Source organism: Oncorhynchus keta, chromosome 10, assembly GCF_023373465.1.
Source record: "Oncorhynchus keta strain PuntledgeMale-10-30-2019 chromosome 10, Oket_V2, whole genome shotgun sequence".
Taxonomy (NCBI): Eukaryota; Metazoa; Chordata; class Actinopteri; order Salmoniformes; family Salmonidae; genus Oncorhynchus; species Oncorhynchus keta.
In genome coordinates this window covers 38027438-38051488 of record NC_068430.1, presented here as the reverse complement: position 1 = coordinate 38051488, position 24051 = coordinate 38027438, and the positions used below count along the sequence as shown (strand labels likewise).

General features: G+C 41.0%; 1 protein-coding gene across 4 annotated transcripts in view; it reads left to right on the top strand.

Annotated features, from left to right (window-relative positions):
• Window positions 1-3590: 3590 nt before the first annotated feature.
• The window catches only part of LOC118388177 (low-density lipoprotein receptor-related protein 1-like), a 176937-nt gene continuing 156476 nt past the window's right edge, over window positions 3591-24051 (top strand). For all 4 annotated transcript variants that reach the window (XM_052526961.1, XM_052526959.1, XM_052526960.1 and 1 more), the window contains exon 1: window positions 3591-4183. In XM_052526961.1, coding sequence (XP_052382921.1) covers window positions 4087-4183 — 97 coding nt within the window. In that variant the 5' untranslated portion in view covers window positions 3591-4086. The remainder of the gene's footprint in view (window positions 4184-24051) is intronic.

The following is a 24051-nucleotide window of genomic DNA, read 5'->3' as shown; positions in this document are numbered from 1 at the left end:
GTCAAATTTCTGCCCTGCTAAAGCTGCTCTGGTCAACTGTAAGTGCTGTTATTGTGAAGTGAAAATGTCTAGGAGGAACAACGGCTCAGCCGCAAAGTGATAGGTCAAACAAGCTCACAGAAAGGACCTCCAAGTCTGAAGAAAGAAGATTGTAAAAATCGTCTGTCCTCGGTTGGAACACTCACTACCGAGTTCCAAACTGCCAGCACAAGAACTGTTCGTCGGGAGCTTCAAGGAATGGGGTTCCATGGCCGATCAGCCGCACACAAGCCTAAGATCACCATGCACAATGCCAAACGTTGGCTGGAGTGATGTAAAGCTCGCTGCCATTGGACTCTGGAGCAGTGAATCACGCTTCACCATCAGACAAATCAGGGTTTGGAGGATGCGTGGAAAACGCTACCTGCCCCAATGCATAGTGCCAACTGTAAAGTTTGATGGAAGATTAATGGTCTGGGGCTGTTTTTCATGGATCGGGCTAGGCCCCTTAGTTCCAGTGAAGGGAAATCATAACGCTACAGCATACAATGACATTCTAGATGATTCTGTGCTTCCAACTTTGTGGCAACAGTTTGGGGAAGGCCTTTTCCTGTTTCAGCATGACAATGCCCCCGTGTACAAAGTGAGGTCCATGTAGAAATGGTTTGTCGAGATTGGTGTGGAAGAACTTAAATGGCCTGCACAGAGCCCTGCGCAAGCGGCAGGTAGCCTAGTGGTTAGAGTGTTGGGCCAGTAACTGAAAGTTGCTGGACGGAATCCCCGAGCTGACAAGGTAAAAATCTGTCATTCTCCCCTGAGCAAGGCAGTTAACCCACTGTTCCCCGGGTGCCAAAGATGTGGATGTCGATTAAGGCAGCCCCACGCACCTCTCTGATTCAGAGGGGTTGGGTTAAATGCAGAAGACACATTTCAGTTGAATACATTCAGTTGAACAACTAACTAGGTATTTCCCTTTCCTCAACCCCATCGAACATCTTTTGGATGAATTGGAACGCCGACTGCGAGCCAGGCCTAATCGCCCCTCACTGCCTGACCTCACTAATGCACTTGTGGCTGAATGGAAGCAAGTCCCCACAGCAATGTTCCAACAATGGACCAAATCTGAACCAATTAGAGACGTCTATTTTTGGGCTAAATCCAGCTCGGTCCGGACTGCACCAAAAAAATACCAAAAGACGTCACCTGAAGTAAAATGCTTAGTGAGATGTTTGTGGTTATTCACTTGTCAGACAAAAACAAAACACAGTACAGTCATGACTTAAATGTATTTAAATGACATCTAGGTCATTACACAAAATTAGTGCCTTTTGCGTCCCTTTCATATTTCAAGTTGAAATTGTGCCACAAGATTGTATTTTAAAAGCCTGTTATATTAAATAAAGTGCCATTTAATATAGACCACATGGATAATTCAGTCAATCTGATTATTAATGTCCCTCCATGCACCCTCTGTGACTTCTATGAAGATTTTAACCCACTTAAGCCCCATATTTCTTCAAGTTTTCACCATCACTGTAAAACCTTAGTTATTTATTTGCTTTGAAACAGTCATTTCAGAAGATTCATATTTATTTTATGTGATTAGTGATATATTGATGTCAGTCCCTCACTTTAAGGTCAACCCTGTATCTTGACCTGAACTCTTGTTTTAATATGGTGAAAATGAAACATTTAAAATCTAATAATCAAAACATAGTGTAAAAGCAGGTGAGCTGGTTGTACTCTTTTTGGCAATTTTCTTGTTCTTTTGTGGCGTAAAACTGAGCCGGTCGACCATAACACATCAACCCTGTTACACATAGATAAAAATGTTTAAACAATGTATACTTTTTGGTGAAGTTTGCATTCAATTGCCGCTCACTATTGCACACAACAAGGGTATTTATAGCTGATTTAAGATTAAATTGTCAACCCTGTTACGGTCAACTCTGTTACTTTATTTGGCACTTAATAGACACTTAGTAATTTTTTTGGGGGGTTAAAATTAGGTTAAATCAAAAAAACATTATGACTAAGTTAGACTTCTCAAAAGGCACCAAACTGATGGAACGGCCCGTCTATGTAACACAAGTGTGGACAGTACAGAGTGTATTTCAACAGAGTACAGTTTAATTCAGTTGCGTACAGTACATCAGAGTACAGTAGATTACAGTTGAGTTTAATTCAGTAGAGTATAGTAGGATACAATACAGTACTTTATATTGTACTCTACCCTACTGTGCTGTACTCTACTCTACAGAACTATACTCTAATTTACTGTACTGTATCCTACTTTGCTCTACTGTACTGTACTGTACTGAACTATACTATACTTTTCTTTTATTTTCTGTACTGTATACTGTATGCTGTGCTTTACAAACTTGTGAAACTTAGACTTCTATGATTGGTTCAGATTTGGTCCGGTTCGACCTGCTTGTCAAAACTGACACACACACACACACACACACACACACACACACACACGCACAGATGCACAGACAGACATACGCACACAAACACACAGGCACACACAAACAAACCTGTTCCTGTTTGAAAGAGTGTTCTTTGTTTTCAACAAAAAGCGTTAACTTTACTTTTTTAACTTTATCTAAATAGTTTATTTTTATCCAAATATCAGATGGTTACTGTTGTTTGTTTTTATTAAGCATTAACATGATGATTTGAGTGGAGTAAGAACTACAATGTCAAATCATCTAACTATGTTACATTTATTTTTCCTCAAATAAAGGCTTACTTTTTCCAAAACTTTGTAAATTAGTTAAATTGTTGCTGAAAAACAAATGGCAAACACTGTGACAACCAACCCCATACTGTGTGACAACCCCGTGATGGGGCTGGTTGTCACAAGTCGACAGTGTGTTTAATGGTGTTTAACTACATGTTGGAATAAGATATTACCCAACACCTTGGTCTTTCTCCTAATAATGAAAAGTGTATTGTAAAATATACCATCAAGCCCAGTCTCTCCTACATAAACATAGTGATAAGGTGAGCTTTTCAACACCTTCCACACTTCGTTTTCTTTACTCATCATTTTGATTTACTATGGGATGTTTCATCCCCATCCCAGGAAAAAATGGTCCTGAAACTTTGCAAATAAATTCTCACTCTAGATATAGGATTATGCTAACAATTCTGAAGTATGCACCTTTACCCAGACATAAATATAACAAAATGATGTAATGTTTTTTTCATACATTTATTTGTCCGCTTTCGCACAATCTAGGCTGCCACTGTAGGCCTTTCTTGCTAGCCTATCCTGTACGACACATGGGCAAATATCAATATTTTAGCAGATTCTGTGGACAAATTTGGCATTCGAAACAGGCTTTGGATGAGGAGATAACGACGCCACTAGCATTTGAAAGAAAAATAATCATATCCATCTAAGACAACTGAAAATGGGTAGCACTATTATCAACATACACTCTTCGCGCTCTGGTTTGATTCGTGGAGCTTGTCACCGAAAATAATTTGCCCAATCGTCGCCTGGCGCGCAGGATGCTCGGTGGACAGAATTGTGGCCAGCCATTGGTGTTGGTGACGTCACACACACCAGCCCGCTGATTTAAGGGGATGAGGCTCAATACCGACTCAATCTGCGTTACCACCAGCAACAGAGGTGGTGGGGTTGGGGAGAGAAATTGCTATTACTTTTTTTATTTTCTGCTGTGGTTGTCAGAACTGTGTCGCCGGCTGTCACGGAGAACAAAGAAAAAGACACCCCTGTATGGTTTGGGCACATCATAGGCGCCGTCTCTCCTGTTTCTTCATCTCTGCTTGCGTGTGCTGCAACCCAGAAAGGCTAGCTAACAGATAATTCCAGCTACATGGTATCCATGCATCAAAGGAACCCGTAGCATTCCCGGGGTTGGAGAAGCCTTGGCTTTAGCTCTGATAGAGTACACAGTTTTCATTCTCGTTGCGAGCACAAAGCCCTTGAAGCTCGGTTGCGCATCGACAGAGCATCGCTCAGGCACGGAAACATTTCGCAGGCTGACTGCGAACTCTCACTTGACAGGACCAAAAAGCGGTGGTGGATGAGTTTTATTTCGTTTATCTTGTTTTTATCTCTTTTATGAAACAATGTTTCGCGCCACAGCGAACACGCTGGCGGTTGGGTTGTTTTTCTTGGGATTTTTGCACAGTTTGGAGGTAATCGTTCCAGCCAGAGCCATTGACGGTAAGCCGCACTGATAACCTTCTCTAATTCTATTTTATGCGCCGTCCTTTACTACCCTTTCTTGAACCATTCAGAAAAAAATACCTTTGACCCGGTTTAGGGATATTTGCAAGAATAATTTCTGCCTATGTTTGCCCGGTACGCTGCTGCATGGAATACACATTAGCTCTCAAGTGACTGTTAGGCTATGTGGCTATTTGATTTAGCACAGGGCAAGTAAAAACAGTCGCTTATTTGTGTACCAGCCATTGGAATTCACATCTGTTGTCAATTGCCATATCCACGTTGAATAGGTTAATCTTGTTATTTGGTTGCGACTGTTATATTCGGTGAATAGGTAGGCAATTCACAGAAAACGATGTGATGCATTGTCACATCTACATTCATGTAGTGAGGTCTTTGGCTACAAAATGTAACCAGTCAGTATGTAGCCATTCATTTTTACATAAGATATGAATATGTGTGTTTAGGCTACAATGTTGCAACTTCCTTCAGGGTCGTTCCATTTGATTTCAATCACTTTCTGACCCCACCCCTTTTGGTTTGAACGAAACTTTCCATACAGATTTGCCGAAGGCAGAAATGGTCAGAAAGTGACATCTTGGACTTGAATGCCAAGACATTCAGGAGATAGAGATGCTCAAAGTTGACCCATTTTCCATACCCCACCATACCATGAGAAATTCAATTCTTCATCATTGGAAAAGATAAACGGTTGAGTTTGATCATTTAAAAGCTAACAGGGTTGTCAAACACTTTTGTTTTCTTTAACTTAAAATAGCCTGTCTAAACTAGTATACTTAGCTTGTTAAATAAACAAAAAAAATCACACGTAGTTTAGACTCTATTTGATATAATCTGAGTTGTTTGGGTTGTGACTTAAATGTAAATGTTGTGCCCACCATCAGTTGACACAGCATACTCTTGAATACAGGGTGGGAATACAATTGCAATTTCAACTTTCAGATGGTATCACAAATATGGTTGGAGGTCCACACATCAGGTTGACTTGAATGGGAATATCAGTTCTTATACATTAAACTGAAAATATTCAAGAGAAATCTAGATAATGGAACAGACATTCACATTTTAAGCTGACATTTGACGGCAGGTGGACCAACGCCCGTCTTTGTGAAAGTAAATTGGAATTAAAAATGTACATTTTAAATTATGTGCCAGTTAAATTGCAATGGTTTGAAGGGATAGGTCCATTATAAGAATTATAATTTAAATGAAATCCACCCTGTATTCAAGAGTATGCTTTGTCTCAACCGATGTTGGGCACAACACAAACACCTCAGATTATATAAATTAGGGTTTTAGCTACAATATAGGTGGAAATTGAAGAAAGAAAAAATCAGCGATTACGTATTTTCAGATAATTGATGTTAAACAATCTCGCAGTATCACTTTTTCTACTTACCCAGAGTCAGAGAAACTCATGGATAACATTTTTTATGTGTCTGCTTGCAGTTTAGTGATGATTGAAGTTATCATATCGTTAGCTTAGCACAATTGCTACAAGTCTGCCGGTACAGTAGTCAGCGCCTCTTAAAAGCAGAGAAATGGACTTTCTAACAGCACTAAAGCTGCGTGGTTGGCCCCAAAATTTGTCAAAGATTCCAGTCACCCAAGTCAGACTGTTCTTTCTGCTACTGCACGACAAGCGGTACCGGAGGGTGAAGTCTAGGGCCAAAAGGCTCCTTAACAGCCTCTACCCCCAAGCAATAAGACTGCTGAACAATGAATCAAATGGCCACCTAAACTATTTCCATTGTTTTTACACTGCTGCTACTCATTTATGCATAGTCTATTTACCCCCTACATACATATGCAAATTATCTCGAGTAACCTGTACCCATGCACATTGACTCAATACCGGTACTCCCTGTATATAGCCTCGTTATTGTGTTTTTTAAAATTTTATTTGTCCTTTCGTTTATTTAGTAAATATTTTCTAAACTCTATTTCTTGAACTGCATTGTTGATTAAGGGCTTGTATAAGTAAGCATTTCAGGTCTACACCTGTTGTATTTGGCATATGTGACGAATTAACATTTTATTTGGTCGTTTAGTCTTACAACGCTATACATATGATTTTATGATAATTTGTATTATTAGGATCGCCATTAGCCAACGCCAATGGCGACAGCTAGTCTTCCTGGGGTCCGACACGTAACGGAAAATACCTTGCAGACAAAAATACTCATACTTATCATTTCATTAACAAATGCATTTAGACTTGTAAGTAAACACTAAATACAAAGTCATCGTTATTTTATGCATTCGTCATTAATGTTACTGATTAATCATAAGAAACAATATTCTGTCCACTTCTTCATTCCTTCCTTGTTGCATAGAGATCGCAACGTTGCATGCTACTCAATGGCGCTGCGCGTGAACTCAGACGCTATAATGGGACAGATACAATGTTGTGATCTCTATGCGAATTCTGGGAAAGAATGAGGAAGTGGATAGAATTGTTTCTTATGATTGTCACTCAGTAACTTTAACAAATGTATAAAATATTGACTACTATGTATAGCTTTGTAAGACTAAATGACCAACCACATAACATAATAGCACAATTGCTGGAAGCTAACTTTCATAATCTCCAAACTCTACGCAGAGACATAAAAATTGTACCCATGAGTTTGTCTGACTCTGAGTAAGTAGACAAAAAGTAGACAAAATACTAAATCTTAATCTCTCAGTACCCGTTTAGTTTAATGGTTAAAAGCATGCCAACATGCTGTAGATAAAAAAATAAAAATTCTAAAATAGTTTGACACTGTTGGTAAGCTGTTAAATCATATCAAACTCAAATATTCATATTTTCCAGTGATGTACATGAATGTCATGTTATAGTGGGGTGTGCAAAATGGGTCCACTTTGAGCACCTCTAACTCCTGAATGTTTTGGCATTCAGGCCCAAAATGTCACTTTCTGACCACCTCTACCATGGACAAATGCTGTATGTATGGAAAGTTGCACTCAAATCAAAAGGGTGTGTGTGTGTGGTCAAAAAGTGATTTGAAATCAAATGGAATGACCCTTCAAGCATTTACTTTCAGCTCATTACTGAATCAAATACATATTGCATTAAATGTCATTAAAAAGGCTACATTGCATGAACGGCATGTAGCCTAATGCTTTCTCCAATTTCATGAAGGCTACTGTAATGTACTGTGTAGCCCATGTATTTGGCAGAATTACACAAAATACAAGGCCTGCATATTTCATGAACCCGCTCCGTTTCTTTTCCCCAGAACCACCACCGCTGCTGCTTTCCTAAAGAAAGCGTTGAGTTTAAAAGCCTCTGTCTTCCAAGCTACTCCTCATCCTGTCTTTATATTTCATTCATTTTAACATGCTGATGACTGTGTAATGTTAACTAAATAAGATGAGTGGGATGTCATGCAATTGGTGTTTACACGATCTAAGCAGCTCAACAATCTAAGCAGCTCAACAATCTAAGCAGCTCAACAATCTAAGCAGCTCAACAATCTAAGCAGCTCAACAATCTAAGCAGCTCAACAATCTAAGCAGCTCAACAATCTAAGCAGCTCAACAATCTAAGCAGCTCAACAATCTAAGCAGCTCAACAATCTAAGCAGCTCAACAATCTAAGCAGCTCAACAATCTAAGCAGCTCAACAATCTAAGCAGCTCAACAATCTAAGCAGCTCAACAATCTAAGCAGCTCAACAATCTAAGCAGCTCAACAATCTAAGCAGCTCAACAATCTATCTCAATGCATTTGGTTGAGCATGAGGCCTTCTAGACTAATTAACAAAAATAATAGTGATTTGTCAACTGAATGAGTTTGTGCAACTGCCCATCGAGGCTGCTCAAGTGTTGCGCATGCCTTCTGTGCTGCACATACCTTTTATGTCTTATCAAATAATAGCTGTTAAGTTCTGGTGAGTTTGTGGTAGCGCTCTTATGTCATCTATTCAGAATGTGGAAGGTGCTACACAACAGGCGGCTCCCAACCTCAACTGGATACCCCAAATGACCAAATCTGGAACTTCTGGAAACAATTACCCGTGCACGCCTCTGAGCGTTTTGGTGACACGTTTTTTTAAAACGCCCCTTTCCAGACTTTCAGAAACATTCTTCAGTTAGCCAGTTGCAGTTAGTCCCGGTCATAGCTGCTAAAATATGTTTTGAGTTTGTGGGGTGGGGGTGCTTTTTAAAAATGAATGAATTATTATTTTTGCGTACTGGCATAGTTGTGCAGACACATGTTTGGGATTTCCACACACACGGACTACTTTTTATGCATGGTCTTGGGGTGGGATAGCCTTTTTATAAAAGCATTTCATGCAATTCTACATTTATTTACATAATAGAGGACATAAGCAGAATATTTTTTAACACTACAAAAATGGCCTTATGCAGGCTACTGTGCAACTTGCTATTCAGGTAGGATGCAATTATTAACTTTTTGTAGTATTTAATTTGTTTTATTATTCTTGTATATCCTTATTGTAGGCCTATGTATTAATCTAAATCAGTTCTTTAAATATGCAAAATGTGCTTTGTTACATTCAGTTGAGACATTTTTCATTGGATAAATTAAGTTCAACCTGTTTTTAATCGTGTGCTCTGTTTTTAGTTTGCTTATACATACATATGTTTTTTTTGGGGGGGGGGGCAATTTTAAGTTCCAATTGTAACGTTGTGCAGCTATAATTTCCTGCTCGTATTTTCCTTCTAATCAATGGCTTGACTGATTATTGATATTACCCTATTGAAGTTCAGAAACTTTTGTAAAGGTGTGGCTATTAACCTATTTTACTGCGGGCCTATGATATGAAGGTAGTGCACACCAGTGCTCCAATTTAACTCTGACAGTTGAACTTGAGGTGAAAAACAATGTTTTAGGCCTACCAGAGTTACTCCTATAATCTAACAATATAATTCTTATCTTTTATTTAAAAAATATTCGGCTAGAATTGCGAATTAGCCTCCTGTGTGTCTATCTGTATAGCAGACACTGTAGCCCTGTGTTTCCCAAACTCTGTCCTCTGGACCCCAAGGGGTGCACATTTTTACACTAACACTACACAGCTGATTTAAATGATCAAAGCTTGATGATTAGTTCAGAATTTGAATAATCTGTGTAGTGCTCGGACAAAAACATGCACCCCTTGGGGTCCTGAGGACAGAGTTAGGCTACTGAGCAGGGTTTCCCAGTCTGACAAGGATACATAAGTGCTTGTTGGTGTCGTAGAATGCCGCCTGCATACCTTGATCTCTCCTGGGGCTAGGCCTAAGCTTCTTTAAAAAAAAAAAAGTTCACATATTAATATCATACGGTGGATGCCTATCCATGTAATGCATTTATTGCTCAAATCCCTAACAGTTGAACCGTGAGGCGGACAATTATTGATTTGGGAAAGTAAACGAATACGCTATAAAGTTTTGCACTTTGAAAAACAAGGAATAGTGTTTTTGTAATTTGTTATGTCTCATTTGGCCAATATCCATAGTTTGATGGTGCTGGCTGCGTGGGTAGACACCCTAATGGGTTACGCACCCAATGATGAATGGGACATTTCTCAAATGTCAGATAAATCAAAATCTTCCCAGTCGCTTGTCCGGTGACAAATTCTCCTGACAGAAACCCGTGTGTGTTTATTAGAGGTCGATCGATTTATGATTTTTCAACGCCGATACAGATTGTTGGAGGACAAAAAAAGCCGATACCGATTTAATTGGTCGATTTTTAAAATGTATTTGTAATAATGACAATTCCAACAATACTGAATGAACACTTATTTAACTTAATATAATATCAATTTAGCCTCAAATAAATAATGAAACGTTTAAATAATGCAAAAACAAAGTGTTGGAGAAGAAAGTAAAAGTGCAATATGTGCCATGTAAGAAAGCTAACGTTTAAGTTCCTTGCTCAGAACATGACAACATTTGAAAGCTGGTGGTTCCTTTTAACATGTGTATTCAATATTCCAATCTAAGAACTTTTAGGTTGTATTTATTGTAGGAATTATAGGACTATTTCTCTCTACTATTTGTATTTCATATACCTTTGACTATTGGATGTTCTTATAGGCACTTTAGTGTTGCCAGTATAACAGTATAGCTTCTGTTCCTCTCCTCGCTCCTCCCTGGGCTCGAACCAGAAACACAACGACAACAGCCACCCTCGAAGCAGCATTACCATGCAGAACAAGGGGAACAACTACTCCAAGTCTCAGAGCGAGTGACGTTTGAAATGCTATTAGCACGCACCCCACCAACTAGCTAGCCCTTTCACATCGGTTACACCAGCCTAATCTCGGGAGTTGATAGGCTTGAAGTCATACACCGCGCAATGCTTGACACACAACGAAGATCTCCTGGCAAAACGCACGGAAGTGCCATTTGAATTAATACTTACGAGCCTGCTGCTGCCTACCACCGCTCAGTCAGACTGCTCTATCAAATCATAGACTTAGTTATAACATAATAAAACACAGAAATACGAGCCTTAGTTCATTAATATGGTCGAATCCAGAAACTATCATCTCGAAAACAAAATGTTTATTCTTTCAGTGAAATACAGAACCGTTCCATATTTTATCTAAGGGGTCGCACCCATTAGTCTAAATATTCCTGTTACATTGCACAACCTTCAATGTTATGTCATAATTACGTAAAATTCTGGCAAATTAGTTCGCAATGAACAAACTGTTGCATATACCCTGACTGCGTGCAATGAATGCTAGAGAAGTGACACAATTTCACCTGGTTATTGCCTGCTAACCTGGATTTATTTTAGCTACATATGCAGGTTTAAAAATATATACTTCTCTGTATTGATTTTAAGAAAGGCATTGGTGTTTCTGGCTAGGTACACGTTGGAGCAACGACAGTCCTTTTTCGTGAATGCGCACTGCATTGATTATATGCAACGCAGGACACACTAGATAAACTAGTAATATCATCAACCATGTGTAGTTATAACTAGTGATTATGATTGATTAAATTTAATGCTAGCTAGCAACTTACCTTTGCTTCTTACTGCATTCGCGTAACAGGCGGGCTCCTCGTGAGGCAGGTGGTTAGAACGTTGGACTAGTTAACCGTAAGGTTGCAAGGTTGAATCCCTGAGCCGACAAGGTAAAAATCTGTCGTTCTGCCCCTGAACAAGACAGTTAACCCACCGTTCCTCGGCCGTCATTGAAAATAAGAACGTGTTCTTAATTGACTTGCCTACTTAAATAAAGGTGTTACATTTTTTTTTTTTAAACGGCAAAATCGGCGTCCAAAAATACCGATTTCCGATTGTTATGTAAACTTGAAATCTGCCCTAATTAATCGGTCAACCTCTAGTGTGTATGTGCACTGTACAGAATTAACAGTGGGCATAGTGCCTTGCGAAAGTATTCGGCCCCCTTGAACTTTGCGACCTTTTGCCACATTTCAGGCTTCAAACATAAATATATAAAACTGTATTTTTTGTGAAGAATCAACAAGTGGGACACAATCATGAAGTGGAACGACATTTATTGGATATTTCAAACTTTTTTAACAAATCAAACTGAAAATGTGGTCGTGCAAAATTATTCAGCCCCTTTACTTTCAGTGCAGCAAACTCTCTCCAGAAGTTCAGTGAGGATCTCCGAATGATCCAATGTTGACCTAAATGACTAATGATTAGAAATACAATCCACCTGTGTGTAATCAAGTCTCAGTATAAATGCACCTGCACTGTGATAGTCTCAGAGGTCCGTTAAAAGCGCAGAGAGAATCATGAAGAACAAGGAACACACCAGGCAGGTCCGAGATACTGTTGTGAAGAAGTTTAATGCCGGATTTGGATACAAAAAGATTTCCCAAGCTTTAAACATCCCAAGGAGCACTGTGCAAGCGATAATATTGAAATGGAAGGAGTATCAGACCACTGCAAATCTACCAAGACCTGGCCGTCCCTCTAAACTTTCAGCTCAAACAAGGAGAAGACTGATCAGAGATGCAGCCAAGAGGCCCATGATCACTCTGGATGAACTGCAGAGATCTACAGCTGAGGTGGGAGACTCTGTCCATAGGACAACAATCAGTCGTATATTGCACAATCTGGCCTTTATGGAAGAGTGGCAAGAAGAAAGCCATTTCTTAAAGATATCCATAAAGTGTTGTTTAAAGTTTGCCACAAGCCACCTGGGAGACACACCAAACATGTGGAAGAAGGTGCTCTGGTCAGATGAAACCAAAATGTAACTTTTTGGCAACAATGCAAAACGTTATGTTTGGCGTATAAGCAACACAGCTCATCACCCTGAACACACCATCCCCACTGTCAAACATGGTGGTGGCAGCATCATGGTTTGGGCCTGCTTTTCTTCAGCAGGGACAGGGAAGATGGTTAAAATTGATGGGAAGATGGATGGAGCCAAATACAGGACCATTCTGGAAGAAAACCTGATGGAGTCTGCAAAAGACCTGAGACTGGGGCGGATATTTGTCTTCCAACAAGACAATGATCCAAAACATAAAGCAAAATCTACAATGGAATGGTTAAAAAATAAACATATCCAGGTGTTAGAATGGCCAAGTCAAAGTCCAGACCTGAATCCAATCGAATCTGTGGAAAGAACTGAAAACTGCTGTTCACAAATGCTCTCCATCCAACGTCACTGAGCTCGAGCTGTTTTGCAAGGAGGAATGGGAAAAATGTTCAGTCTCTCGATGTGAAACTGATAGAGACATACCCCAAGCGACTTACAGCTGTAATCGCAGCAAAAGGTGGCTCTACAAAGTATTAACTTAAGGGGACTGAATAATTTTGCACGCCCAATTTTTCAGTTTTTGATTTGTTAAATAAGTTTGAAATATCCAATAAATGTCGTTCCACTTCATGATTGTGTCCCACTTGTTGATTCTTCACAAAAAAATACAGTTTTATATCTTTATGTTTGAAGCCTGAAATGTGGCAAAAGGTCGCAAAGTTCAAGGGGGCCGAATACTTTCGCAAGGCACTGTATGCTCCTGTCTAGGAGGGTTGCCAATTAAAATGGGCTTGACTATGTGGGGCACAACGGACCTGAGACCGTTTAGATTTACAGGTCAAATGTAAGTAGTAGATTCACTGAGTGGTCAAAATATTAAGAACACTTGCTCTTTCCATGACAGACTGACCAGGGGAATCCAGGTGAAAGCTATGATCCCTTTATTGATGTGGATTTAACAAGTGACATCAGTCAGTGTAGATAAAGGGTAGGAGACAGGTTAAAGGCTGATTTTTTTATTTTTTATTTTTATTTTTTTATTTAAAAAAAATATATTTTTTTAATTGTAAAAAAATTTAAAGCCTTGAGACATGGATTGTGTATGTGGGCAATTCAGAGGGTGAATGGGCAAGACGCAACATGTCTTTGAACGGGTATGGGTATGGTATCTTTTATTTAACCTTTTTAACTAGGCAAGAACAAATTCTTGTTTACAATAACGGCCTACACCGGCCAAACCCAGACGACGCAGGGCCAATTGTGCGCAGCCCTATGGGACTCCCAATCAAGGCCGGTTGTGATACAGCCTGGGTTCTAACCAGGGTGTCTGCAGTGACTCCTCTAGCACTGAGTCGCAGTGCCTTAGGCTGCTGCATCACTAGGGAGCCTGAGTAGTAGGGAGGTTCTGTAGTTTGTGTCAAAGGGGGATACCAAGTCAGTTGTTCAACTTAAATGTGTCTTCCACATTTAACCCAACCCCTCTGAATCAGAGAGGTGCGGGGGGCTGCCTTAATCGACATCCACGTCAACGGGGAACAGTGGGTTAACTGCCTTGCTCAGGAACAACAGACTTTTACCATCCACCAACCTTTCGGCTACTGGCCCAACGTTACTACCCGCCAGAACCGCAACGCTGCTGTGTCTTTCACGCTCAACAGTTTCCCCATGTGTCTCAAGACTGGTCCACCACCCAAAGGACATCCAGCCAACTTGACACAACTGTGGGGAAGCATTGGATTCAACATGGGCCAGCATCCCTGTGGAATGCATTCGATACATTGTAGAGTCCGTACCCAAATTAATTGAGGCTGTTCTGAGGGGTGCGCAACTCAATATTAGGAAGGTGTTCCTAATGTTTGGAATACTTGGTGTATGCCTCTGGTATGGAGAGGCAAGACCTATTAATAAGATCACATTTGATTGGTCTCATTCCCCCAAAGTGCATTTTGGATGGTGTGGTGGTGCACAGTGGGTGGAGACTTAACCCCCCCATCACTTTGAAATGAGGATTACACATTAAACTGCAACAGAGAAGTGGGAAGAGGAAGAACCATCAGACCATTGCTTCTTTGATGTGACCGCAATCCCCTGTTAACAATAAGGGAATCTGTAATAATTATTTTCCAAATAAGAGGCCTCCATTTACCGCATGACTGATTCTGTACAGTCTTTACCTACAGTGCAGTAGGCCAGGCATGACAGTTAAAGCTACTTAGATTGCTGCTGCTGAGGGAAACATTTTAGAGGGGATTATCATGAAATCCTTTAGTGTCTTCTCACGGGACCAAACACAAGCTTACAGGCAGTGTGGGATGCACAACTTAGTTCTCACTTTGACTTATCTACCATCCCTAAGACCGTTTTCACCCCTTTTCGTCCATCATCCACTGTAGACACCCATGAATGTAGTGTGTAAGAGACTCTGAGGGACGATGATTCAATAGCAGTTGTGGCATCGTAACCATTACCATACAACTGTTGCACAATACAACTCAACCGAAACCATAATGAGATGGATCGGACCCACTGTCTGACCACAAGATGAGTCATTTACCCTAAATGTAATTGGTTGGATGGAGATCTAATAGTCTGTACCAAGCATTCATTCACAACCTGAATGCATGCTGCATTTACCCAACCCCACAGAATCAGAAAGTTGCAGGGGGCTGCCTTAATCAATGACTACATCAGCACCCAGGGAAAAGTTGTTGGCAGTTACCTGCCTTGCTCAAGGGCAGGACAGCAGATTTTTTTCCCACCTTGTCAGTTTGGGGATTTGAACCGGCAACCTTTCAGATATTGGTCCAATGTTCTTAACCGCTAGGCTACGTAACCGCATTAGAGATGAAGTGAGGGCAAAACATTTTTATCATTTCAGTATGTTATCATTCTCAGTGAGTAAGAGTTGAGTTTACGAAATATGTATTTATTGCAGCTCCCCTGGCACGCACCAGACTTCGCACATTGAAAACACATTACAACCGTAGTTTATTTATTCCATCTCCTATGAAAAACACGTGCAGTTTTGCCTGCTTTTAGTGATGTTACATCATCAACCAGTGTGTCTAGGTCGATCTCATTTGGTCCACAAACATCACCAGTCCAGTACACTTCACTCCCTCTGTCCCTGGTCAATGAGGTGTGAAGATGGAGGGCATCAATGTGACAGTGTGTCCCTGTCCAGGATGTTACATCATAGTAAAGACAGCCTCTGTCTCTGTCCAATCAGGTGTGATGAAAGCCTTTGACCACTAGCAATTTTTTTTCCCTTCACAATGGAATCAGCACAATTCCATGGTAACGGAATTACACTGACTGCAGTTTTTTTTAAAACTTTAAAATGTATACCAAACAAGTCATTGATTTCAAAGTTTAACAAACTATACAAGACTATGCACAATAACTATTTTTAATTTCCACTGAAATTTACAAAAACAAATTTATTGGAGAACTGTGACAATGCCAACGGAATTACGGTAAAACCTCTCAGGTTTTTATGCGACAACGTTTTTCAAAAACTCTGTTTATATATCTGCTCCAGATTTAAAAGATGTCTGCAGAAAGAATGACATGGCACCTTGAGGTTAAAAACACATCTCTTTTGATTATTGAACTACAGCGAGTGAAGTGGATTTACACAGGGTAACGGAATGACATCATGGGTCCCTGATCTGTACTGCGTCACTGTGGATATGAATGTCATTCTCCCCATGTTTCACAAGTTTGGACATCACAGAGACTGTGCCTTATAATGGAGTACAGCAGAGTTCAGTGCAGCATAATATACTGTACTATTCTTTACTATTGTATTGCACTGTGCCCTACTCGCTGTATTATCCAAACTTGTGAAACGTGCAGTACGTCTATTGGGTCCGGTCAGTCTGTGGACATTAACATCAACGCCAGGGCGGACTGACCTCATGTCAACGTCCATGGGTGTCCGGTGCTCGGTTGGTGAGGAGGATAGTTACAGTAAATGGAAAGAGAGGGGGCACATGGGTAGGTGTCGGTAAGATCCATGAGAGGTGACATCAACTGGAGAGTGAGAGGCACAGCGACAGTGCCCATCCAAGAAGGCTCTCACGATCTTTGGCCACAGATAAAATGACGTCAAAGCATTGCAAAACTATCACTAGCCTGCTATTCAGTTGAGTGGGTGTGTGGTCCCAAGTCTGAGTTTAAGGGTCTCTTTTCAAAGTTTAAAATGTTAAACATTCACAATTGGCCATGCTGTCAAGCCAGCATGATTTCTGCCGCCAAGCTCTGACAAGGAAAATGTGTTTTGAACGGTCATCCAACTCGGAATTGTAAGTCTGGACCTCGGGCCTCTTTCTAGAGCTACAACCTGAAGATCACTGACGTCATCATGATTCAACCTTGTTTTTTCCCGAGCTCCCAGTTGTCTTGAAAGCACCATACATGCAGAGAATGCCAGACTTTGACAAAGTTTGACAAAATTTGCCCACGAAAGACCGCCGCGCTACCTTCCTGTTCAAGTGCGTACAGCACAACGTGAGTCAAATTGTTTTGGAGGCTGCTGCATAAATGATGTAATATGCCAGGGAGATGTGTACTGTTGCTAAGAAAGTAATACGGAGTGAATGTTGTGTAGTAAACTTTTAGTAGCCATGTGCCTCACCCTAATAATTTGTCCCCCCCCCCTCTTAATTTCAACTACTGCTCTGACTTGGTAGTGCACATGTAGCATATAACCAGTTTTAGCGAAATGTAATTATTGAATATTGTAAGAGCTTTCATTGTCTGCTTAAACACACCCTTTATTTATTTATTCTACGGTCCTGACTTGGTGTACAGGGAGAACACTAACACCGGCCCATTTTCTGAATTCTGTTGCTGTACATTTCAAAAGCGCTGAAAAAATTAACTACGTTTGTCCTAGCTTGCTCATTAGAATTTATCAAAATTACGGATTTCCTCTTATCTGTTTGTTGTACTCTTATGTTTAAAAAAGGCAGTAAATAAGGCCGAATGAACTGTTTCACTGCCAGACAGCGCTCCGCTGATAGCTGGGTGTAGCGATGGAAATGCTTCAATCCATGGCTCTGAAAAGAAAGCTCTGCTGTTGGGACAGCTTTATGTAGGGCCTAACAGTTTGTGGGCTCTGTTTGCCACCAATATAGTGCAATGTGTTGTGTAGTGGCTTTGCTGGTATGCATCCCCAAAACATTTTTTGAGTTTACCCCCAAAAAATGTACATGCTAAAATCACCACTGCTTTTAAGAGTTTTTTTCCTGGTAGATATTTTCTACAATCCCTTTTCTATTTGTTTATCCAGAAATCAAAGCATTTGCTTACGCCATGTTTTTTTGATGGAAAGTGGTTTAAAAATGTATATACCTTAATTTCCCTAAAATATAGATTCTTAGCTTTAATTTGATGCCCAGTTTGATATGCTCCTATGAACTTCACGTTGGTGGTTATGGTTCCTTTTTGATGGAAATGCCCAGCATTGAATTGCCTATGGTATACTAGAGGCACACCGTATGTACTGACTGGAGGAGTGGGGTTTAAAAAACATCACTAATCTCACTTAAAGGTGTTTTAATACCCCAGGCTACATTCACTCACACTGGTGATTTAGAGGCACTAATGGCGCACTAACATCATTCCGTGGTAAACACAGGCAGGATTCTAAATGTTTCACAGGCTTTGTCCACAGCCCTGTGAGGATGGTCACTGGCCAGGTATGGGGCCTAACAGTCGGGAAGCCCCAGGCTGTTTGATTGACCTCCACATACCAACAATCAAAGGCAATAAAATATCCAGAACAAAACATGTACCGAACTCACACAGGGCAAGGGTCAGGCCACCAAGGGCTTTCTTTAATGGACACCCTAACAGTGGTCTGTGACTGAAGTTCAAAATGAAAATGATATTCCTGCAGATGGTGAAAATGTAAATGTGTTTTCAGGAGAATGTGTTAGTGCAGTGTATAAGGCCTATGTTCAGCAAGCATTGGCCTGTCAGAAAGTAGTCAGTCAATAGAAAAACCTGACAAGGTAGTCTGTCCTTGATCGCCTCAGGCGTCAAACTGGAGATAAGACAGTTTCCAAATGGCACCCGACTCTCTACATAGGGCACTACTTTTGACCAGAGCCCAGTGCCCCACATAGGGAATAGTCTGCCATTTGGGTGTAGACAAGAGACAGTTCAAGTGCCAGGCTATACACATAGCCTTGGGCACACTGGTACATCTGTATTGCACCAATTAAAGGGTGTTGCCAAGGATAACCATCTCAGGTTGAGAATAACAAGGAGGCGAGGGAGTGAAAAAAAGAACCAGGATCTCCTTTCAGTAACTCTGGAAACTTCCTCAACATTATTCCCAAAACCTCTGTGGGTTGACGGTGCTGGGAAGGCTTGATTAGCACCACCACATATCGCTTTTTGAAAATATGTTGACACCCATACATGAACTAGAACATAAATACTTAGTCATGTCTTCAAACAACCATTGACCCAGTATTTCTGTCAACAACTTCATAGCAAATCATTGTGCCAGTAAACCTAGGAATAGGAAATGGAAACTGCAACTTTACAAAGAATAATATTAGCATCTCAAGACTAAATTGGCGACAAACAATTGGCGACACACAATTGGCCCAGCGTCGTCCGGGTTTGCTCGTAGTAGGCCATCATGGTGAATTTGTTAACAACTTGCCTAGTTCAATGAAATAACTCTGGAGATGTGAGAAGGGAGCGCAGTTAAAGACCTACTCCTAAGTGGAATTGAATAAAACCCTGACTGCTTATAGGCTACTACACAACGGTATCATTTTGAACCCTTGGCTGTGTTCAAGACAGATATTTGAGACTGAATGACTCCTAATTACAGGGCTAAAGTTAACTTCTAGGAGGACATGGGGGGGGGATGTGAAATGTCATTATGAGCTGAGAGATATGCCTGCATGACACCTAGTCACCCCCACACACACACACACACACACCAGGGTTTTCTTTAAGAAAATGTGGAACCGGACATTTGACATTTTGAATTTACCAGACCCATCTGCATTGGGTGCGTAACCTAATTGGGGCATGCTCAGAATGACAGAAATCACAGAAATCACATTTAGATTATGGTCATTCATATTAACATGCAAGTGGAGGATACAATGATGTGCACTTTGAAGATGTTAACTGACCACATGTACTTTTCCTCAGCCAACAAATGAGTCATGAACAGAAAAATCACTAGTCTTTATCAATCTATCCCACATAGTAGAAAAGTTTAACTATTCTGTTTGTCAAGAACGGCAGCCTATTCCAGACTCTGGAACAGTTGTGGGACGATAGATCCCAAATTCATACAACCAGTAGGCCTAGTGTGTGTGTGTGTGTGTGTGTGTGTATTTCACGCAATGCGTCTGCAACAGGTTGTTCAGCTTAAAATGTTGATACTCTTATTTTTTACATTTTTACGTCCCATAAGCGCAGCAATGTGCACAAGACCGTAGGCTACGAGCAAATGTTAGTTCCACAATGCAACAACTAGCATGGGTTGCTAATGTGACTAGGATTTTGCTTTTGGCTACTGGACAATGAGAGAATGTTTTATATAAAATAATTTCCTCCATGAATATGTTCTGATTTGACTATGATACTTTGACGCAATGTAAGACAATCCTGACAATATGTAGTAAAATGTTCAGGTTTGAAACTATTAAATGTATGTTTTAAAAATGCATGCTGCCTCCAGCTCATTGCAAAGTGGTGTGCTGATAGACTGCCTTCCTATGCTTTTGCTGTTTGGGATGCTGTAGCAGCAGCTCTCCCACTGTCTGACAGATTTTCCACTCAAGGCTCTGTATCTGTAAGCTGTACATGTGATAAGATGCATAATGTAAACTAAAAAAAAGTAATGTCCTCTCACTGTCAACTGCACTGTCAACTGCATTTTATTTTCAGCAAACTTAACGTGTGTAAATATTTGTATAAACAGAAGATTCAACAACTGAGACAAACTGAACAAGTTCCACAGACTTATGACTAACATACATGGATTTATGTGTCCCTGAACAATGGGAGAGTCAAAATCAATAGTATCTGGTGTGGCCACCAGCTGCATTAAGTACTGCAGTGAATCTCCTCATGGACTGCACCAGATTTGCCAGTTATTGCTGTGAGATGTTACTCCACTCTTCCACCAAGGTACCTGCAAGTTGGCCCTAGCCCTCACCCTCCGATCCAACTGGTCCCAGAAGTGCTCAATGGGATTGACATTCCTGTCTTGCAGGAAATCACACACAGAACGAGTAGTACGGCTGGTGGCATTGTCATGCTGGAGCGTCATGTCAGGATGAGCCTGCAGGAAAGGTACCACATGAGGGAGGAGGATGTCTTTCCTGTAATGCACAGCGTTGATTGCCTGCAATGACAACATGCTCAGTCTGATGATGCTGTGACACACCACCCCAGACCATGACGGACCCTCCACCTTCAAATCGATCCCGCTCCAGAGTACAGGCCTCAGTGTAATGCTCATTCCTTCAACGATAACGCGAATCTGACCATCACCCCTGGTGAGGCAAAACTGTGACGTGTCACTGAAGAGCACTTTTTACCAGTCCTGTCTGACAGTGGGTTTGTGCCCATAGGCAACTTTGCTGCCGGTGATATCTGCTGAGAACCTGCCTTACAACAAGCCTACGAGCCCTCAGTCCAGCCTCTCTCAACCTATTGCGGACAGTCTGAGCACTGATGGAGGGATTGTGGACTCCTGGTGCATCTCGGGCAGTTGTTGCCATCCTGTACCTGTCCCGCAGGTGATGTTCGAATGTACCGATCCTGTGCAGGTGTTACACACTGTCTGCCACTGCGAGGATGGACAGCTGACCGTCCTGTCTCCCTGTAGCACTGTCTTAGGCGTCTCCCTGTAGCACTGTCTTAGGCGTCTCACAGTACAGACATTGCAATTTGCAGCATGCCTAAGGCACGTTCACACAGATGAGCAGGGACCCTGGGAATCTTTCTTTTGGTGTTTTTCAGAGTCCGTAGAAAGGCCTCTTCAGTGTCCTAAATTTTCATAACTGTGACCTTAATTGCCTACCGTCTGTAAGCTGTTAATGTCTTAACGACCGTTCCATAGGTGCATGTTCATGAATTGTTTTGTGGTTCATTGAACAAGCATGGGAAACAGTGTTTAAACCCTTTACGATGAAGATCTGAAGTTATTTGGATTTTTATGTTCTTTATTTTCTTTGAAAGACATGGTCCTGAAAAAGGGACATTTCTTTTTTTTGTTGCTGAGTTTATATACTGTACACATGCAACAATTTTAATTCTACAAAAGTATGCAGGGACATTTTCATAACTGTCATTCCAACCCCTCTATCTTTCTTTCTCTGGGTCTTTCCCTCATGTGTGAACTTTTTCACTTCCCCAGTGGTAACAGCCTCTACCTAAAGGAGCTTCTTTTCTGACATGCACTCGCTCTCTCTCTCTCGCAAACTCACACAACCTAATCTGGTGTCTTTAAAGATAGGGTGAACATAATCTCTTAAATGGGACATTTCCCAAGCCCACACTGACTCAGTGGCACCTGGGAAATGCCTTAAACCATGAGACTGATTTTAGGCCTCTGACAATGTGACGAATACCTCATAGGCCAAGTCCGTCTTCACCAGTGGTTGAAACCCCACATTTATAGCGAAGAAACCCATTTATGTCAGTTAATGGTGCTTTCAAGACAACTCTAATTCGGAACCGGCAAGAATTTTTTTTTTTTTTTTTTTTTTTTTTTTTTTTTTGCGTAGGGCTCTATTCCCAACTCATCCTTCATTCTTAACTTGACTCATCTTAATTCAGTCATTGACGTTCTCCCTCCCTCCTCCCCTTTTCCTTGGCTTGCTCCATCTATTCCTCCCTTACTCTTACTCTCACTCCCAAACAGATAAGCAACAGAACTGTAGATATGGGCTCCTTCAGTCCTGAATTGCACAAGCTCTCTATTGCCTTGGCTTTCATTGAGAGATGGATCTTCAAGACCTGTCCTGGAATTATTGTGTTGTAGTGATGTAGAGCCTAAGTTGCAACATTGAGAGTAGTAGGTCTGACCAGTATGCTGTGAATGAATTGGCTTTGCTTGGATGTGTGTAGTATGTATACTGTTGGAATTCTCCAGAGGCCAGTTGCCCTCAACCTATTCAATGGGGGGAATTCAGACCATAGGTAAGTGCGCCTAAAATGGAACATAACTCTGTGCGTATTCTGACCTTGAACTTCAGCATGAGAATAGCACATGCTATTTGTTTGGGGTGGAGATCTAAGAAATGAAGGTGTAGTGATGCTTGGGTAATATCACTGAGGAAGTGAAGCCAGTAACAAGAGCCATATTACAACCTGTTTGCTCTATAACTCATTCGTTCATATGCCACCGTGATATACAATAAGGCCTTGACATCAAAAAGACGACCGTCACACATTGGCGGAATAAATTCAACTACACTACGTTGCACTACGGTTTCATGATGAAACATCTGTTCATTCAATTCCACAAAGCCTATATTGAATCTAACAAACCATTATGAGACTCAAAATTGAGCTCTGGTGCATCCTGTTTCCATTGATCATCCTTGATGTTTCTACAACTTGATTGGAGTCCACTTGTGGTAAATTCAATTGATTGCACATGATTTTGAAAGGCGCGCACACACCTGTCCTATATAAGGTGCAAAAACCAAGTCATGAGGTCGAAGGAGCAATCGGGAGAACGACAACCTTATTCCAAAAAGGATTTAAATAGTTTTGCCTCATCAATCTACACATAATATCCCATAATGGCAAAGGCAAAAACAGGTTTTTAGAAATGTTTGCAAATTTATATAAAAATGGAAGTATCACTTTTACACAAGTATTCAAACCCTTTACTCAGTACTTTGTTGAAGCACCTTTGGCAGGGATTACAGTCTCAAGTCTTCTTGGGTATGACACTACCAGCTTGGCACACCTGTATTTGTGCAGTTTCTTCCATTCTTCTCTGCAGATCCTCTCACGCTCTGTCAGGTTGGATGTGGAGTGTTGCTGCACAGCTATTTTTTTTCAAGTCTCCAGAGATGTTTGCTCGGGTTCAAGTCCAGGCTCTGGCTGGGCCACTCAATGACATTCAGAGACTTGTCTTGAAGCCACTCCTGCGTTATCTTGGCTTTTCTTAGGGTCGTTGTCCTGTTGGAAGGTGAACCCACATGCCAGGGTTTCTGTTAGGAAAATGTTGCACCGGATATTTGACCAGCAGCATTAAAAATGTACAAGAGCTATTGATGATTAGAGCTTTGTAAATTAGTAATTCGTTTGGAGAAGGGGATTGTAAATACAGTTTTTAGATTTTTCCTTATGATCCCTGGAGACATGTGAAACCAGTCATATGGAAGCAAATTGAAAATCATGTGAGTTTCATATCTTTATCTTGGCCAGGACGCAGTTGTAAATTATCTCAACTGGCCTACCTGGTTAAATTACTAAACGATATCGTAACCGCCATCGATTAAAAAACAGTACTGTGCAGCCGTCTTCATCGACCTTGCCAAGGCTTTCGACTCCGTCAATCACCATTTTCTTATCGGCAGACTCAGTAGCCTCGGTTTTTCGGATGACTGCCAAGCCTGGTTCA